The following is an 18,748-nucleotide window of genomic DNA, read 5'->3' on the forward strand; positions in this document are numbered from 1 at the left end:
TCTTTCTTGATTAATACACACACACACACACGCACACACACACACGCACACCTCGCTTTCCCCCCTCGCTCCCCCCCCCCCTCTTCCCCCCCAGGTCACCTTCCAAACCAGCCACGGCCAGCTGCTCGACCTGACCACCGCCCCCATCGGCAGTGTTGACCTGGCCAAGTACACGCAGGACAACTACCTGCGGATCGTGACGTACAAGACCGCCTACTACTCCTTCTACCTGCCGGTGGCGTGTGGGATGGTGCTGGCGGGGATTCAGGTGAGGCGGGTGGGGCCCGGGGGGGGGAGGGGGGAGGGGGGCGGAAGGGGGAAAGTGGATATAGGGGTGGTGGGGTGGGGGTGGTAATGCTGGAAGGGGCAGGAGTCATATGATGATGGTGGTGGGGGTGGTGGGATGCGATTAGTAAAGGAAAATGAAATGTGCCGGTGTGAATGTCCCTGTGTGTATGTGTGTATGTATGTATGTATGTATGCTGCACTGTCGACGTGTCGAATCCAGAGGACTAAGTGCTCGCAGGAGACAGGAAAGCGACCCTGGTGCGACCCGCTATTGTTAATGCTACTGCTGCTGCTGCTACTGCTGCTGCTACTTATCACCCGCCCAGGACCCTGCCGCCTTCGACTTGGCTCAGAAGATTTGTGTAGAGATGGGCCAATATTTCCAGGTAGTGGGGGGTGGGGAGGGGTGTGTGGGGGAGGGGGGTTGGGTTTCAGGGCTGTAGGGCTGGCAGAGGCCAGGAGGGGCAGTGGAGGCTAGAGTAGTGGCCAGGGTTAGGGTTAGGGCGGGTTAGTGTCCGGGGTACGACACACTCCTCCCGGACCGCTCCGGAAGAAGCCCGGTACCCGCCGTCTTTTTATTCTTAGTATTTAAGATATCCTTTTTCGGTAGGACGTTTCTAGTTCCTAGTTTTGCTGCCCCCCCCTAGAGCCCACCAACCCGTCGCCGCGAATATCCCTCTCATCCATAGCCCTCCGTTGGACTTGTCCCGGACCGCTCCGGGGGGTGTCTTGTTTTGGAAATATCGGCCACACAGCCCATTTTTCCTTTAGTCCCCATACATACACACACACACACACCCTGTCGCCCCCGCCCCCCCCGCCCCCCCCGGGCCCCCCCCGGGCCCCCCCGTAGATCCAGGACGACTACCTCGACTGTTGCGGGGATCCGGAGGTGATTGGTAAGATTGGTACGGACATTGAGGACAACAAGTGCTCCTGGCTGGTGTGTACGGCACTGCAGGTAGCGTCGGACGAGCAAAAAGAGGTCATCAAGGTAAGTCGCGTGTGTGTGCGTGAGCGTGTGGCCTGTGGTTGCATGTATGTATGTATGTATGTATGTATGTATGTATGTATGTATGTATGTATGTATGTATGTATAGTGTGATGTGCGCATCAGCCAACAAAACCCCGCCCAGAGGGGCTTCCTTGGGCCGTCAGTGAACACCACCGGGCCTTCGTGGCTTGCCGGCCTGCATGCTTGCGGTCGTACATCTGGTAACATCCGTAACACCCTTCTTGAACCACCTGCATAGTGACCGCCCCCTCCCCCCCTCCCGCCTCCCCCCAATCGCCCCGTCAACCCTGCCCCCCAACCCCAACCCCAACCCCCCCGGGGCAACGTAAGGCCCACTACGGCCGCAAGGAGGCCGACAGTGTGGCCGCCATCAAGGCCCTGTACGGGGAGCTGGGGATGGAGCAGCGCTTCCGGGACTACGAGGCAGCGTCGTACGCCAAATTGGATGTGAGATGCTGTGTTGCTGTTGAGGGCTGTTGCTGTTCCCACATGGACGTGGCCGCCTCCTGCACCTCCGCTGAACCCTAAACCCCTGGACTAAACCAGCACGGCATACACATACAGACACACATACATTCATACATACGCAGACACGCATACATATACGCACGCAATGACAAATCAGACATATTCAGACATATTCAGACAGACAAACAAACAACCCCCAACGCTATCCACCTTCCTCTAGAACGTAGAGATCCCTGGGAGGTCCTCCCCCACCTCACCTCACCTCACCTCACCTCACCGGGGGGTTCGCGCTGGGCCCTCTCACTTGGAAGTCCCTTCTGCCACACTCGCACTCATACACACAAACACGCACACCGCAATCCCCCCGCGTCTAAGACGACGGCCCCCGGGCCCCCTCCTTCAGGCCATCATTTCGGAGCAAACCCTGTTGCCCAAAGAGGTGTTCTCCTCGTTGCTGGCCAAGATCTACAAGCGCAAAAAGTAGGAGAGGGGGGGACGGCAGCGAGCAGCGGAGGAGGGGGAGGTGGCGGCGGAGGGGGTGGAGACCAATGGCAGGGTGTCATGGTGGTGAATGAGCAGCTGAGGGCAAGGAAATAGTGGGGCCTAAGTATTTCGATTGGTGGCTTGAAGTCTGTCTGTCTGTCTCTCTGTGTCATCCGGTCGAGGAGAGGGGCTGTGTACTGCAGTTGGAGTGCTGCGCGAGGTGGGAGGAGTATTCGGTGATATGCGTGATGATGGAAGAGACACAGAAATAGAGTGGGAGGAGGGGAGGGGGGAGGGGGGAGGGAGTCGGAGGAAGAAGACAACGCAACGATGCAACAGGAACCTATGCACCCCGCAGCTACTGCGACTGCTACGGCTACTTCTCTACTGCTAGATCTCTCCAGGGTTTTAGTTTTTCCCGGGTCCTGATACCCCTAAAACCTGGCGTGATGTGGCGGTTTTTTAAGCTGGAGGAGTTCAACTGTGCGGTGGGCAGGTCATGTACCATCTTTTCGCCCCGTGAACCCGCAGCAGAAATAGGGACAGACTTACAGACATGCAGAGGGAGGACGGAGCAACACGTTGGTTATATTCGCGTGTGTATGTAGTTTGCGTGGGGTGGGGGTGGGGTGGCAGCGGCAGCAGAATTGGAGGGAGGGTGTGAATGACGGTGGTCCCACGATTTGGCGAGGGGGGTTTTGTTCTTCATTCCGTCCTGCATGCCTAAGTCGGTCTGTCAGCGCGTCTGTCTGTCTGTCTGTCTGTCTGTCTATCGGTGGTGGCAGTGGTGAGGGGCGTGACGGGCGAAGGCCGAACTCAACGGTGCGGGTCGTCATTTCATTTCACTTCGGCGGATGATGATGAAAGGGTTTTCCATATTTCTCTTCACACGTTCTCGCTCTTGCTCTCTCTTCTTCGTCTTCTCCTTCCTTTTCTTCGCGCGGGAGTGCGGGAGTTTGCGTGCGATTATACGATTTCTCGCAAGTTTTATGTGAATGTGGTGGCGTTGGCGGCTATGTGGTAATATGGTGATGACGCTGGTGACGCTGGTGACGCTGGTGACTTTCCAAAAGAGTTATAATATAAGAAAAAAGTTGGAGATAGCAGATATCTGTTGGATTGTGTTTTAGTCAGTTGGTTGATCAATCGGCGAGCTTTGACAAGAGAAAATGAAACTGTACGAGGTTAGGTGAGTGGTGCGGAAAAGGGATGTTCCGTTGGCCCCTGTCACGTTGAAATCAGCGGACATCATCTACACGACTTTTCCCGAGTCGGCCCGATCTTTATCACATCTACCCCACCAGACCACCAGAATCTGTAAAATACAATATACTTGTCGGCGGTTGGCGGCATACTGATGCACCACCTCGATGTGAGTCATGGATAATGTGTTTCACAAAAGGATGTTTATTATGCCTATTTTCATGAACTGGCTCGAATCTTGATCACTGTTGAAAGGGGCAAACACGTGTTCTTACAAAATTTCCTGGAAAAAAGCGTAAAACCCATAAAACCCTTATGCCATTTTAGAGTTTTTGTTTTTCATCATATCACAGGACCTCCATCCATATTGTTAGAACCATAATGTAATGTGGCAGTCAGTTTGGTGGCTGGATGAGCGTTTTCCCTAGCTGCGGCTGCTGTGCATGCACACCACAGAAGGTGGTGCTTGGGTGCTTTTTATGGTGCAACAAAGACACAGGGCATGCAGTTGGGAACAAGTGGAAGGGCGAGAATGAACGATTAATACGTATTATCATGTATTGCGGACAGATGCAGTGTGCTTTTGTACTCATTTTGCGGAACGTAGCACCAAATCACTAAAACATTGCTGGCAAGGCGATATCAGAAGGCTTCTATAAGCGAATCCGTGCATTATGACCACTTCAGCAAAACTGCTTCAATATGTTCTGAAGGCCCCTCAGCCCTTCGTTCCGAAATGAGCACGGAATGAACAAGACAAGAAAAGAACGCCAAATGAAGGGATTCCCGAGGTAATCGAAGGGATGCCGGTTTCCAGAGTGCTTATACGGTACGGTGCGGTACGGTAATGAAAGAATGAAGTGCTATACTGCTGCTGTCACTGCCGCCTCTGCAGGCCGCCAGCGAAGCATTGATTACCCACCCCTAATCGCAGCACGCTCGACAGCAAAACCTAAGCAGTACGACCTGTTGATGCGAAGGGTTGCCGTGTCGCCCTGTGGCCTGCTTGGGTAACTTGTCAGGCTGTCGTGAGTGACAGCTGTGGCCGGTCTGAGGTCGCATGTTAGACTGAGTAACAGCTTTGGACCAACAGCTTTGGACCTGTCTCGGGAGGCCCGTCATAATGGCTATTAGGTTCTAGCGTACTGATAGCTCTCGTCCTTTGGGATAGGCTTTCCAAGCCTTTATAAGTCTCTGTTGTTTATCGGTAACAGTACCTCAGATTCACACGTTTACGCCTAGGCAAAGGGGCTTTCGGTGGTAGGTCGCGGATCTCCCGAATACGTGTAACGGCTAATGTCTCCTTAGTCGTGTCTGCTAGGTCCCTGTGAGATAGCGTCTCACCAACAGGTTATGAGCCCCGGGTAACGGTTCCCGGCGGTTAATATCTGTAGTTGCTTTTAGCTTGAGCAGGGAGGCTCGCTAGGCAACCGACATGGGAAAAGGGTGTAAGACCGTCCTCTTAGCGGACGGGTCTAACTACTCACAGTGGCTAGGAGACTTCAGTGATTTCCTTGCTACATCCAAGCTGCGGAGCTATATGACCAACCCGTCGCCACCGGGACGCAATGCGCAAGACGCTCTGGAGGAAGATGCCCAGGCGCTTGGCTACCTGCGTCTATCCTGCGAACTGCCAGTAAAGCAGTTGCTCAGGAACTGTCAGACGACCCTCGCCGCCATGCAGCTCTTACAGCTGCAGTTCCGTTCTGCCTCTCAGGCCCGGCTAAGCCTGCTGGAGCCGCAGAAGCAACTGCGCATGGGCGACGACGAGACGACCGCTGACTTCATTCAGCGGGCGGAGCAGCTCCGCAGCGACATTATCTCGGCGGGCGGCCAGTGGGACGAGGCTGCTATGCGTCATGCAATTCTCCACGGTCTGCCTCCACAGTACGCTATTACTGTCGAGTTCGCGATGTATTTTTGCCCAACTTGACTACCCCGCAGCTCGTGTTTATGCTGCGGGAGAAGGAGAACAACCTGAAGGCTCAAGCAATCAAGTCCGGCCTGGTTGGAGCTGTTGGCCCTGGTCGCACCGCCCGTGGAGTCCGCGGTGCTGCCGGCGCCTCGGGCGCCGCGGGGGCCATCGACACCTGCCGCTACTGTGGACAGCCTGGGCACTACGTCCGTGAGTGCCCCGTTAAACTGGCGGACGTGTCCGTAGGCCTCTACCGCAGCAATGCGTTTGAACAGCCACGCAGTACTGGCGCCGGCAGCAGTGGCAGCGGCAACCGCCATCGTGATGGCGGCGGCGGAGGCACCAGCGGCGGCAATAACAGCGGGGGCGACAGGACGCGAGAACGCGGCCGTTTTAGACGCGGCAACGGCCGCCGCAGCGGCAGCGACACTGCTGGCGGAAGCAGTGGCGGCGGCGGCGGCGGTGTAAGCTCACGCCAGAACCGTGCCACGGTGCTGGTCGTCGGTGGCAGTGGCAACAGTTCAGCAGTAGTCCTAGACTCTGGTTCACCTTACCACCTTACAGTTGACCGCTCACTGTTGCACAGTTACGTTCCTGCCGGCTCGCCCAAGCAAATTAAGTGGGGGAACAACCAGCTAGCCGACGTCATGGGAACAGGGCAGCTACTCCTACGGACACGCGATGGAGAAACCGTCTTGCTACGCAACGTGCTCCATGTCCCCAGCTCGGGACTGACGCTCATGTCTGTCGACCTTCTCGTGACGCGCGGCTGCTCAGTCACGTTCGGCACGGACAAGGCGGGCCGCCGGTTCTCGCACGTAGGCCTGCCGCACGGCGGTTCGTCTATCACCGCGTGGAGCGAGCGTGGGCATTACGTCATGGACGTGGACCTGCTGGCGCCGACCAAACGCGCCGTCAGTGCGCTCGGCGCTGCGGAAGACAGAGCCGGCGGAGGTACCAGCGCTAGCAGATTTGCCGCCGGCGCCAGCAGCAGTGACGCCGGCGGGGACCAGCCAAACGGTGCCGGCAGCAGTGACACCGGCGGAGACCAGTCGAACGGCGCCAGCAACGGCCAAGGGCAGCTGGGCGCCCTTGAGTGCTCAGCCGCCGAACTCGCAGCAGCACAGCGCCTGCACCGCCAGTTCGGCCACCTTGGTTACCGGGCGTTGGAGCAGCTTATCACCAAGCAGCTGGTACATGGACCACGGGTCACTCCCGCGGCGCTGCATCAGGCGGCAGAGGGTGTCTGCGAAGCCTATGTCACAGCGAAGACTACAGCTACAGCTCACGTCAGCCGCGGTAACCGGCCTCAGCATGTCCTGGAGGTCGTACACTCTGACCTGTGCGGGCCCATGCCGACCACGGGCCGAGGAGGGGCTCGCTACTTGCTAACGCTGCTGGACGGTGCCTCCGGTCTGTCTGCCGTTCGCACACTGGTTAGCAAGAACCAAGTGGGCGAAGCGCTGCAGGACATGGTGACGCAGCTGGAGGCTCGCAACCCGAATGGTGCACGGGTCCGCACCCTTCATAGTGATAACGGTGGCGAGTTTGTCGCCGAGCAGCTGGCACAGTGGCTACGCCAGCGCGGCACTGCGCATACCCACTCGGCGCCGTACACTCCGGAGCAGAACGGTGCAGCGGAGCGGCTCAATCGCACGCTCCTCGACCGTGTGCGGGCTATGCTGTACGATGCCGCGCTCCCCGACAGCTTTTGGTCGGAAGCTGTGATATACGCCAACCTCCTGCGCAATGTTTCCCCCTCTCAGGGCCGGGAGGCTACGCCGTGGGCAACTTATCATGGCGTCACCCCCGACGTCAGTCACCTGCACACCTTCGGCTGCCTGGCATACGTCCGCGTCCCAACCAGCCAGCAGGTTAAGCTCGGTCCCCGCGCAGAGGCGGGAACCTACCTAGGACCAGAGCGCGGCACGGCCGCCCACCGCATCCTCGTCGACGGTAAGGTGACTGTTAGCAGCGACGTCACCTTCGACGACGACCTCCGCGGCCTGGCGTCTCAACGGGCGGGCACCTCCTTCGGCGCTGGCCCCGCCCGTCCTGGCAGCGGCGACCCCGTCGGCGGCTCTACACAGCCCGCCACACCGCCGCCTCCAGTGGTTGCATCGCCCCCAGTGAACCCAGCGCCCCCCCCCCGCCCCAACACACGCAGCCAACGGCAACCTCTTCACCCGCCGCTGGCCACGGTCTGCCCAGCCAACAACAGCAGCGGCGGCGGCGGAGATTTGGGCAGTCCACCGCTGCTTAACAAAGCGTCGGGAAGCACAAATTATGCTGAGGCAGGCGACGGCAATGCGGGCGGCGGAGGCAACAGCGCGGTGCAGGAGCCGCGCAGTTATGAGGAAGCGGTGGCGAGTCCGCAAGCGGACAAGTGGAGAACTTCGATGGATGACGAGATTCTGTCGCAGCTCTCCAACAAGACCTGGGAGTTGGGCACGCCGCCACCTGGTGCACGCATCCTGGACTGCCGCTGGGTCTACAAAATCAAACAGGAGCCAGGCGGTGAGGTTACAGCAACGGCGACCCGTCACAGGCGTGCCGGCTGTTAAAGTCTGTTTACGGCCTCAAGCAAGCCCCACGTTGCTGGTACGAGAAGCTGGCAGCGGAGCTGGGCAAGCTAGGCTATGAACCGTCTGCGTCCGACCCCGTGCTATTCGTCAAGAGGGGGTCCGATGGCTCAATCGATGTGCTCGTGCACGTTGATGACATGCTGGTGGCGGCGGACAACCCGCAGTTGGTTGCGGCCGCCAAGGCGGCCATAGCTGGTTGCTTCGCTGTACGAGACCTTGGAGAGGCGCGCTACTACCTCGGCATGGAGATCGTCCAGGACCGCCGCAACCGCAGCATCATGCTCACGCAGCAGCTGCTTCAGCGCCACAGCCTGGAGAACGCCAAGCCACGTGCCACCCCGCTACCCCAGGGTACGCGGGTTCTGCCAGCCAGTGACACCCAGCCGATATTGACGGACAGCAGTGGCTACCGCGCGCTGGTGGGAGAACTAAACTACCTCGCTACCAGCACACGCCCAGACATCGCACACGCTCTGAGCATGCTGGCGCGGCACATGTCCGCCCCCACCAAAGCGCACATGGGGCTCGCTCTGGGTGTGCTGCATTACGTCTCTGGCACTCGGGCGCTTGGTCTACGTTACTGTGGCGACGCCAGCAATTTCTGTGGGTACAGCGATGCAGACTGGGCCGGCGACCCAACCACCCGCCAGTCCACCACTGGCTACGCTTTCTTGCTCGGTGGCGCGGCGGTCAGCTGGAGCAGTCAGTTGCAGCGCACCGTAGCTGCCTCCTCCGTGGAAGCCGAATACCAGGCCGCAGCAGCAGCCGTGCGCGAGGCGTTGTGGCTGCGCAAGCTGGCGAGCGATCTGGACCTTTCCCCGGGTGCTGTCAACGTCCAGCTGGATTCGCAAGGCGCGCTCAGCCTCGGCAACAACCCCATCACGTCGGTGCGCTCCAAGCACATCGACGTGCACCATCACATCGTGCGCGAGAGGGTCGCGCGTGGTGAGGTGAAGCTCAGCCTTTGCACCACCGACGACATGGTGGCTGACATCCTAACCAAGGCACTGGGCGAGGTCAAGTTCGTGCGCTGCCGCACAGCGCTGGGCGTCACTTAGATCGCCAGAGGAGGAGTGCTGAGGGCTTCGAGGAATTGTTTTGAGCTAGGCTTTAGGGGGGTGCTGAGGGTGCGTGAGCAGGCGCCCGAATGGGCAGGTCAATGCCCGAAGGGGTGCCGTAGGCAGTGCGTATGGTGCTGTACGGCACTGTTTTCCCTGTTTGTGTTTGAACAGCAGCACCAGACCGCATAGCCATCAGGCTGAAGGCTGGCAAGCTGCGTTTGTGTTTGTTGAGTGGTGAGCAGTCGGCCTGGACCGCGGACTTGGTGGCCGAGCTAGCTCGTCGGTGCTAACAATTTGTAGTAAGGCCCCTAGTGCGACACGAGGGGGCGTGTTGATGCGAAGGGTTGCCGTGTCGCCCTGTGGCCTGCTTGGGTAACTTGTCAGGCTGTCGTGAGTGACAGCTGTGGCCGGTCTGAGGTCGCATGTTAGACTGAGTAACAGCTTTGGACCAACAGCTTTGGACCTGTCTCGGGAGGCCCGTCATAATGGCTATTAGGTTCTAGCGTACTGATAGCTCTCGTCCTTTGGGATAGGCTTTCCAAGCCTTTATAAGTCTCTGTTGTTTATCGGTAACAGTACCTCAGATTCACACGTTTACGCCTAGGCAAAGGGGCTTTCGGTGGTAGGTCGCGGATCTCCCGAATACGTGTAACGGCTAATGTCTCCTTAGTCGTGTCTGCTAGGTCCCTGTGAGATAGCGTCTCACCAACACGTCCAACCGCAGAGCGAGACCTGGGGCTCATGGCGCCCACGTAAGCGCGTCGGCCAGCCGGTGCAGCTCTAGATTCCCCGTCATCGCCCGGTGCCGTTGGTACATCACAGCCGCGCAGCCAGCCGGTTTAGATTCACGAAAACACGTCGTCGCGGCACACGTCCGAATCCATAAGATTCGTACAGTGCACGCCGCTCACACACAAAGGCACACAACGCAACAAAGCAATCACCGCCTGCTCTCTTTGTGGGTTGTTTTAGGGCAAGTCGTCTTTCCTAGAGCGCAATGTTTTGCTTTGCTTTGCTTCGCCGCTGTCACTGTCACTTCAGCTGCTGCCGCTGCCAGCCGCCAGCCAACACGATAGCACAAGAACGTCGAACATAGCACCGGAATATACATTAGGCGCATCGCAAGGTACGACGTACTGCACCGTACCGCATGGCACGGCACGATACGGCACCAGACGCAACGACCTGCACCAACACTACAGCAGCCGGTAGCTCCCCACTTAAAACGTTCGTCTGATCCTCTGGAGCAATCCCACCCACTCCGCGTGATTCAAACTCCTAAAAGCCCAGCCGCGTCACTTCATGTCATGCGCAGTTCGTCACCCAAGTAACCCTAGCCAGGGCCTCAGGGGATTAAAGAGAAGAGAGGAGCTAGGCAGTCAGGATGCGGTAACGTGCGCGAGAGGGATAGCTGCACGACTGTCGATGTGACAACCTGGGTGTGGTGCGACTCGCTGGTGCGACTGCAAGAATGTACGACTTGTATGTTGCGGCAGTCTTTCCTTGACTGCCGCATAGTAAGTCCCTTGCACATCCCTGGGTGGGTAGGTAGACAGGGCTGTGTTGTTTTATCACCTCCAAAGTTAGTGTGGCTGTGAAAACTACCGATGAGTGAACGAAGATTGGCTAAATGCCGCAGCAATCATGACGACTTGTACAGCAATCTGTACGACCCGGGAAGAGAGTTGTCGTCGCAAAGAATCATCAATTGGTGCAATCGTAACCCAATTGGGTCTAGGATAAGTAGATGGATAAGTAGGAGGCGTTTCGGAGACTGCCGGTGATTGGATCATCTCCGGTTCAGGTAAATCCATTTGTACGGGTAGGCGCCGACCCGGCGCGGATGTGGGGGTTTTCCTGAGGTACACGAGGCTCCTGCGGTACACTGCACATGGCGACAATCCCACTTCTGGAGGTGCGAAGTGGTGCAGGCGAATGTCGATCTATTGGCAGTGTGGGTGGGCCAGCCTAGTTTGGGGCGTAGTAGTTCAGACGCGCTACAACAACGTGCTGCAAAGACAGCAAAAGCTTTTTCTAATTTAATTATTATTCATAATTTTGTCAAAAAACAACCCCAGCGCCTCTATAGCTTAGTGGTAGAGCGTTCCCTTCGTACTTTCGAGTCAGGGAAAGGTCCTGAGTTCAATCCTCAGTGGGGGCATTTCCTATTTTAGCAAGGTAATATATCCTGCCATCTTTCAATATGTTGATACTCCTCTTCCTCTTCATAATTAATGACAACTGCAATGCCATCCCACGCGCGTCATCATACGACAATAATGCCCGACATCATTTCTGGTTGGGCCTCATTGCTTGGGCCAGTCGCTGAACTGCCACTGTACTGGCTCTACTTTCCCCCGGCCCCTTCCGTACCCCTGCCCCTCATACAACACGCCGCTACCGGCACCACTGCTGCGGCAATTGTCCGTAAGCAGCCTACATACCGCAGAACCCAAAAAGCCGTATCCTCTGGACGCGGCCCCATACAGAAAGCCCTCAACTCTGTTGTTAATAGCTTTTGTTTAGCACCCGAGACTCTTTGAATGTATGGATAATAATCGTTTGACCTAGCTTGAAGCCGCAAAGTAGAAGGGCTTTCAAGCCAGACATCAGCAAACGCTTCGGGCACTTTGGGTAGTACCGAAACTCCCGAAAAGAGAAATAGAGTTTCGAAATCGATCCGCCTGCAAAAATAGCATCAGCGGCCGACCATTAGCTCGTCTGCGGTCCGAAGGGCTGTCCGACGGCGGGAGCTGGCAGTCAATGATGACAGAAGTGGACCAGTTCCCGAAATCAGATATACGACCTTTGATGATGTCTGTTTGAAGGTACCGTAGAAGCAACCGACGAGGCACAACCGCTACCGGAATCGGACAGTTAGACGACTGCGAGCATATTTGTGAAGCTGCATGGTATCTTTTTCCCAGAGACGATGAAGTTAAGTTTGTTACAACGAGCAAGAGATTTTACAGCGAGAGCGAATTAGCTGAATGAACCATTTATATTGTTACTTACAAACAGTCACGTCTAGCGACGGCATGCTTTCCGTCGTCTAAGAGACAACAATTGCACAAGATAATGAATACAATATAATAGCCGTATCCTATTAGCACTTCGATAACCAAGTATAGGGATGCGAAGCGCCGCCGGCCGATGCTTTGGCCCTTTGCGCCCAGACCACCACCGGCTTCACAATAGCTCTTTAACCTTCTCAACAGATCGCGTGTTGAATCCCAGCTTCGTTAGCCAAAGCTTCGTGCCTCGGCATGTCGCCAGTCCAATTGACCGCCGCCCAAAGCTCCAAGTATCTGCGATGGGGCCGGAGCCGTACAGTGGGGTCGACCAAAGCCGCCGGAGAGTACGGAAGCCCGAGTGGGTTCGGTAAGTACTTAACAGTGCTGCTGGGCTGGCGGCATGTATGGGAGGACCCAGTATACCCGGCGGATGCCGTACAAAGGACGACAGCCCCCTTTCCCCCTTGGTTTGTGTGTGAACCGCACGCACGTCCAGGTAGTTAACCGTTTAACCGTTCTCACGTGTTTTGCCTCCCGCGAACGACTCGAACGATGCACAACCAAAGGCTTTCTTTCTCATCAAAAACTTGGGAACAACTTTAAGGTCGTTAAGTTGGTTGCTGTGAACCCCCGTGTGGCGGTTTCACGTTGAGTTGTGGCTTCTAGCAAAGCTGCACTGCATTTTACCTGACACGCAAAACCCACCTCAACACACACGCACACACACAAACCCATCAACCGCCCGCAGCTTCTCACCCACTCTTCCGTTGAGGGCCAAATGTGCAAAAACCCTTCGCGCAAACAGACGTACATACATACATACGTACGTACGTACATCATAAAGAATGGCACTGCATGTCCTCTTGCTCCATTTGGCCGTGTGTGTGCCGACGTCGGCCATGTTAATGAGTGTACCCTAACTTGCACGTCCGGCCCCACCCCGGTCGCCCCCACCCCGTCAGTGTGTTTCGCTGACACGGTCTCCCCTCTCACCCTCCCCGCTCCCCTGTAATTTGTCGGGACCGAGCATTTTCGAAATTTATAACAGGCAGTTGGATTGGTTCTTGGGTTCTAATCTTGGTGATTGCTTCGGGCACGGATACGGCGAGGCGCGATCGAACCCCCTTTGACCCTTTTTTTCCTTCTTCCTTTCCTTCTTTATCATCATACGATTCCCCCTATCCTGTAACCCCTCCGCATCAAGGCTCTCACTCTGCTGCAAAACCCTAAGACTTGCCACCGATGGCGTTCGTAATAATCATTTGTTGTACGGCAGGATCTTGGAAGAAGATGCGGATAACGACCCAGAGGTCGCTCGGCTGTTAGAGGGTACGGAAGGAGATCCAGATCGGATTCGGGAAAAGGTACGGCAATGGGATGAAGTATCGTCCGGCAGGACGTGAGGGACGCAGGTATGCACGGGAGTTCGTGACACACGGGTACGGCATAACCGCTTCTCATACACGAACCAACCACACGCCTACATGTTCCCACTTTCTTCCCCCCCACCGCCCCCCACCATCCCTCGACACAAACCCTCAGATGAAATTCGCGCTCAAGGAGACAGACATGCATAGGGAGCGACAGGGCTCCGAAGTGCCGCCCGTGTTGCGGTTCCGAGCCATAAGCCCCATGGGACTGTGGGTAAGTGTACGAGCATTTGTATGTACGACTCGTACTGCAAGTCTTCTCCTTCGCTTCACCTACAACAGCCACTCTTCCCTTCTCGTGGCTCGCCTTCTCCTGTAGCATACAAAGCATATAAAGATACAAGGTGGGGCGGCGAGAACCCAAATTAAAGCCTAAGTAGCCAAAACGCTGTTGCTGCTGCTGCTGTTGCTGCTGCTGCTGCTGCTGCTGTTGCTTATATGGTAATTTTGGGTCCTCCTTCTTCCTCTTCCTGCCCCACTGCCCCGCACAAGGCACGTCCTTCATGCTCGTCCCATCTTCTTGCCGTCCAGACATCCGGGCGAGGGGGGGATGTAGGCGGGGCTTCAAACATCCCCATCACATATTCCAGTTCCTCCGTCCCTGCGGCTACTGTAACGGCTGCTGCTTCCATTGCTTGTTGCCATTGATGCTACTGCATCAGCTGCTCTATTCGCTTGCTACTGCTACTACTGCTACTGCTGCTACTGCTACAGGTATGGTTGGAGTTCATTGAAGCCCCCCTCACTGGGGAGCGGGAGCTCCTGGAGGGCCTCATCAAGAGCTGGTTCGCGGTCGGGAAGTTAGGGGGGTACAACAGCCAGAACTTGCATGTGCCCAATGGGGGGAGGCCGGGGGGGGGGGAAACCGGAAGGAAGAGGCCTGAGGGGTTTCGGGGATTGGGGGGAAGGCGTTTGGCGGATTGGGGGGGAGGGATTTGGGGGATTAGGGGGAAGGGGTTTGGGAGATTGGGGGATTGGGGGTAAGGACACGGCCTGTCGGTGTTCGTGTCTCTCTCTTGGATTGGGCCGGCGGTGCGCGCACCGTTTGAGTATGTGACCGTTGCTCATGGGTTGGGACGAGCCATACATTGGCCATGAAAGGGGGGGCCGATTTGGAGGGTTTTTTAGGGGTTTACGAGAAATGGGAGACGACTTTTGGGGGGCCTTTTCATTTGGGGCCTTATGGGCCCCATCATTCATCACATATATATCCTCCTGACCACGCCTTCATCGCTTTTTTTTCCTCTCCAAATTTCCAAAACACAAACTTGTGTAGTTGTACCACAATGCCGATGACGATCAGTCGTTCTTCGAGTACGACAATGACGAGCTGGCGGCCGGAGAGGCCCGTATGGCCTCGTACATTCACGACATCGGTGACGTGGAGTACCAGGACAATTGGGCTCGAGTTTGGTGAGGGCGCGTCGTGTGTGTTTTGTGTTTCGCGTATGTATGTATGTATGTATATATATGTATGTATGTATGTATGTACGTAAGTATGTATGATGTACATGTGTGTTTTGGAAATAGAAGCGCTGGTGCTGCCTTTACACCTTCCCCTCAACCCCAAACCTCCGACAGTTGCACTGCTGCATGTTCCTCCTGCCAACACAGATATACATACATACACACATGAATACGTACGCACTCACAGGATTATGGAGGCTTCCAAACCCAACAAAGCCTTCCCCCCCCCACACACACACCCTACCTCCAACCTCCAACCTCCATTGAAGGGACACACACACACAAAGGGGGCTCCACTGTCCCCTTAAATCGGACCGGAACACTTTCTCACCCTACTCCCTAACCCACCCCCCACCTTCCCCCCAAGAAAACGCTTTCAACCCCGCTGTCGTAAAACATTTATACTTGAAAACAACCTTAAGAGAAATAACCTTAAAAAACCTCCAACCTCAGGATCGATATGGGCACCGCTGACGAGTTATCTTTGGACGTGTTGATCAACATGTTGGTTGGCTTCAGCGCGGAGATGTGCGGGTTGAAGAGCGTGCTGCTGGGGGGCGAGAACGAGGACTGGCCGGTACCAGAGGAAGACCGGGAGTTCGGTCCGGACGCGGACTACATGAAGGTGAGGGGGATTTTTGAGGGTGTATGGATGTATGGATGGATGGATGGATGGATGGATGGATGGATGGATGGATGGATGGATGGATGGATGGATGGATGTGGATGTGGATGCGGATGTGGATGTTGTCTCCTTTGCATTGCTCTGCCACTTTCCTTCGTTGCGGCACCGAGGGGCCGCCTCCCGCCAGGGGGGCAAAAGCCCTTTCCCCGGCAACCGGCAACCGGAGTTAAGTAACACCACCAAAAAACCCTGCCATCCTCAACATCAACCCCCTTTCAAACCCCCCAAATCCCCTTCCCCCCCCCGATCCCCCGCCCCCCCCCCCTCCAGGTGGGAATGGACCCAATGCGGCTTCCCGAGGGCCTGGATGAGGAGTTCCAGTTTATGGACGACGAGGGAATGCTCGAGGGAGGGAAGGGAATACGCAACAGAACCAGCAGTAGCACCAGTAGTACAAGCGGTGACGGAGATGCGTACGGCAGTAGCGGGTACGGCATCCGCGCTGGGCCGTACAGCTCCCGGGCCGAAGAGCAGGAGCTGCAACAGCTTGCGGAACGATTAAAAAGGCGGCGACCTGGCGGCGGCGAGGGGGGCTACTACGGAGGAAGTGCCGGTGCTGCGGATTTGGATTTAGATCTGGATTTTAATCCTGATGAGCTGGAATTTACGGATGGGGACGATGGCGGGGATGATGATGAGGAGGAGGGGGGTTCCACCGCAGCACGGGGGCCGCAAGACCGGGGGGGTAACAGGCCTTGGGGTGCAAGTTTTGTACGGCGAGTGCGGAGGGGTCCTGGTAGCAGTGGCAGTAGCTAGCAGTAGCAGTAGCAGAGGGGGTGTCAGAACCTCCGTCACGTATTTGATGTATAGATACAGGCCCCAGCCCAGTAATGCTGTTGCTGCGCTGGTTAGCGGGCACACCAGCTCACCTCGAACGGGAATGTCGACACCACTGCCTTACAGCACTCTTTCCCCTGGAGTGTGTGGAGGGGGCGGAGCATGTGCAGTAACTTTCCAATCTTCTTCTTCTAGGCGCAAAACTGTTGTCAACGTGTGTGTGTGTGTGTGTTTGAGAGGCGGTTTTTACTCTGTACAGCAGGAGGCGTATTGGTGAGGTCAACAGCTCGTAAGCTACACTCCACTCTGAAGCCACCCACTAAGAATGTTCGTGTGTGGTGTGTGTATGTGTGGAGGGTGGGGTGGGGGGAAAAGGGGGAAACCACCGGTCAACAGGTTGTAGATTTGATAAGATTGAAATGAAGGGCATATTGGCGTACTGGTTGCTAGCCTGCGGCGGGCGGGAAGCCGGAGGCAGCCGTCAGACAAACACACACACAAGCATATCACCACCAGTGAAACTCCTATCCTGACGCACCAAAAGAGGGGGGAGGGGGAGAACGAGAAATAACCTGGCGGCACAATGTCTGCCGCCAAGCCCCCCCCCCCATACTCTCCTGCTCCCTGCCTCCATAGTCGCCTCTTCCCATCCCGCGCTACCCCTCTCTCCACAGCCATACACACCCATAGATCCGTCTGCACCCGTCGGACCACTGCAGAATACGACAGAAGTTATGTCACATACGACAATACCAATGAACGGCGATTCAGCAAATCCACCTTATCGCGCCCAAACGGCATTCCTACATAAACAACTACATTCTATCTTACAAAGGGAAGGCGGAGTTGGCATCCCTAGGTGTGCTGAGTGCAGATGTACGTGTACCAGCAGTAGTAGATGTGGCATGTTTCATTCACACAAACACAATATGCGGGTTGGTAGGAAACAATAAAAAGCGGGACGAAAGTTACCGCTCCGAAACCGGCACTGCGCGTCCACCCTCCGCTCCCTCCATGTAACACACACTACAAAACACACACGACGTGTAGCCTAGGACCCAACCACCCCGTTATCGGAGGGGGGCCAAATTGGGGGCCAATTCCCTTCCAACCCGGACATCTCTCCATCTCTAAACCCCCCCAACAGGTAACCGTAACCCAACCATCTCATCATTGAATGGGAAAAGGATAGGATCCCGCGCCACCGCCTTTATCATCGCCTTTAGGTCACCTCGCCTTCAGGTCAGCAACTGAGCAGCTGACGCAGCGGCGACTTGGGCGACTGCAGGACGCCGGAGAGCGAGCGCGAGGACCGCCCGTCAGTCTGCACCACCACCACCACCTCTGGGCCCACGTAATACCTGGCCCAGGGGCCGTAAGCGGGGTCCCAAAGCGACCAACGGGGCGGTAAACTTCCCCTTTCACATCCACTCCCCCCCCCCCACACACACACATAATCACACACACACACACACGTGCCGAACTAATCTACGAAAACTAAAACGATCTAATAATATACACATGACAGCTAATTTTTTTCAAAAATCGCGCACCGCACCCAACATAACCCGCACGACCTTTTCCCTTCTGCCAATAACAATAACAACAACAATACACACACACACATACATCTTTTCCGATATCTTTACAACAATGGCAATCCCCCACCCCACCGCACCCCACCGCGAACCAAAAACAGCGACGACACCGCACTGATCGATATCGACACCCAGGAAAGGTCAAAAGCAAAAGCACGGGAGGTGCTGTTGTTCTAGGGGGAAACAACGACTGTGGCGAAATGGCAGACTGCCACACTTCCTCCTAAAAACAAAAACCGATGCGGAGCCCCCCTACACACACAACCCAGGCCGAACTCAAGGGGACTTTCGAGGAGTCGTTGCCAGGGCGCAGAGATATCCATAAAACCCAACCACCCTAACGGATGGTTTGTCCGTACGTACGTTCGTACAGGCCACCAATTTTCCTAAATAAATATACACAAGCCCTGACAGACAGAGCACTACGAAGGGACCCAAGGGACCCTATCTTCGACAGCATGGGGGCGCCCTGGGGCACATCATCAACACCAATCAACATCAACACCAACATGGCGCCAACAACACCAGCATATATAGCATTTTACAACCACCACAGCGCTACCGCTTTTTCGCCGATTCTAAGAAAATACTGTACAACACTGCCGGGGCCCCATTTCACTTCATCATCATCTTCTTCTTCACAAAAATAACTGAGAACGGAAATCACCGGAAATAGTAATATATTTATTTCCTTTCCACCAGATGATGCCTACGTACGGAAATCGTACAATTGTAGTACAACACACCCAGCTGACCGCA

General features: G+C 56.1%; 2 protein-coding genes across 2 annotated transcripts in view; both read left to right on the forward strand.

Moving 5' to 3' along the window:
* VOLCADRAFT_98778 (uncharacterized protein) overlaps positions 1–2,255 on the forward strand; it is a gene marked incomplete at both ends in the record, with an annotated part of 5,341 nt that extends 3,086 nt beyond the window's left edge. The window contains 4 exons of the mRNA XM_002957628.1: positions 95–268; positions 1,142–1,282; positions 1,634–1,750; positions 2,175–2,255. Of these exons, the coding sequence (XP_002957674.1) occupies positions 95–268; positions 1,142–1,282; positions 1,634–1,750; positions 2,175–2,255 (513 nt within the window). The remainder of the gene's footprint in view (positions 1–94; positions 269–1,141; positions 1,283–1,633; positions 1,751–2,174) is intronic.
* Positions 2,256–11,297: 9,042 nt separating this feature from the next.
* VOLCADRAFT_107769 (uncharacterized protein) lies at positions 11,298–18,246 on the forward strand (the record flags this gene model as incomplete). Its single annotated transcript, XM_002957629.1, has 10 exons — positions 11,298–11,445; positions 12,237–12,399; positions 13,264–13,396; positions 13,575–13,676; positions 14,739–14,875; positions 15,383–15,554; positions 15,885–16,350; positions 17,539–17,633; positions 17,762–17,766; positions 18,091–18,246. 10 exons carry the CDS (start codon positions 11,298–11,300, stop codon positions 18,164–18,166), a joined length of 1,497 nt encoding a protein of 498 aa, XP_002957675.1. The 3' UTR covers positions 18,167–18,246.
* Positions 18,247–18,748: the final 502 nt, after the last annotated feature.

Source organism: Volvox carteri (assembly GCF_000143455.1).
Source record: "Volvox carteri f. nagariensis unplaced genomic scaffold VOLCAscaffold_77, whole genome shotgun sequence".
Classification (NCBI taxonomy): Eukaryota; Viridiplantae; Chlorophyta; class Chlorophyceae; order Chlamydomonadales; family Volvocaceae; genus Volvox; species Volvox carteri.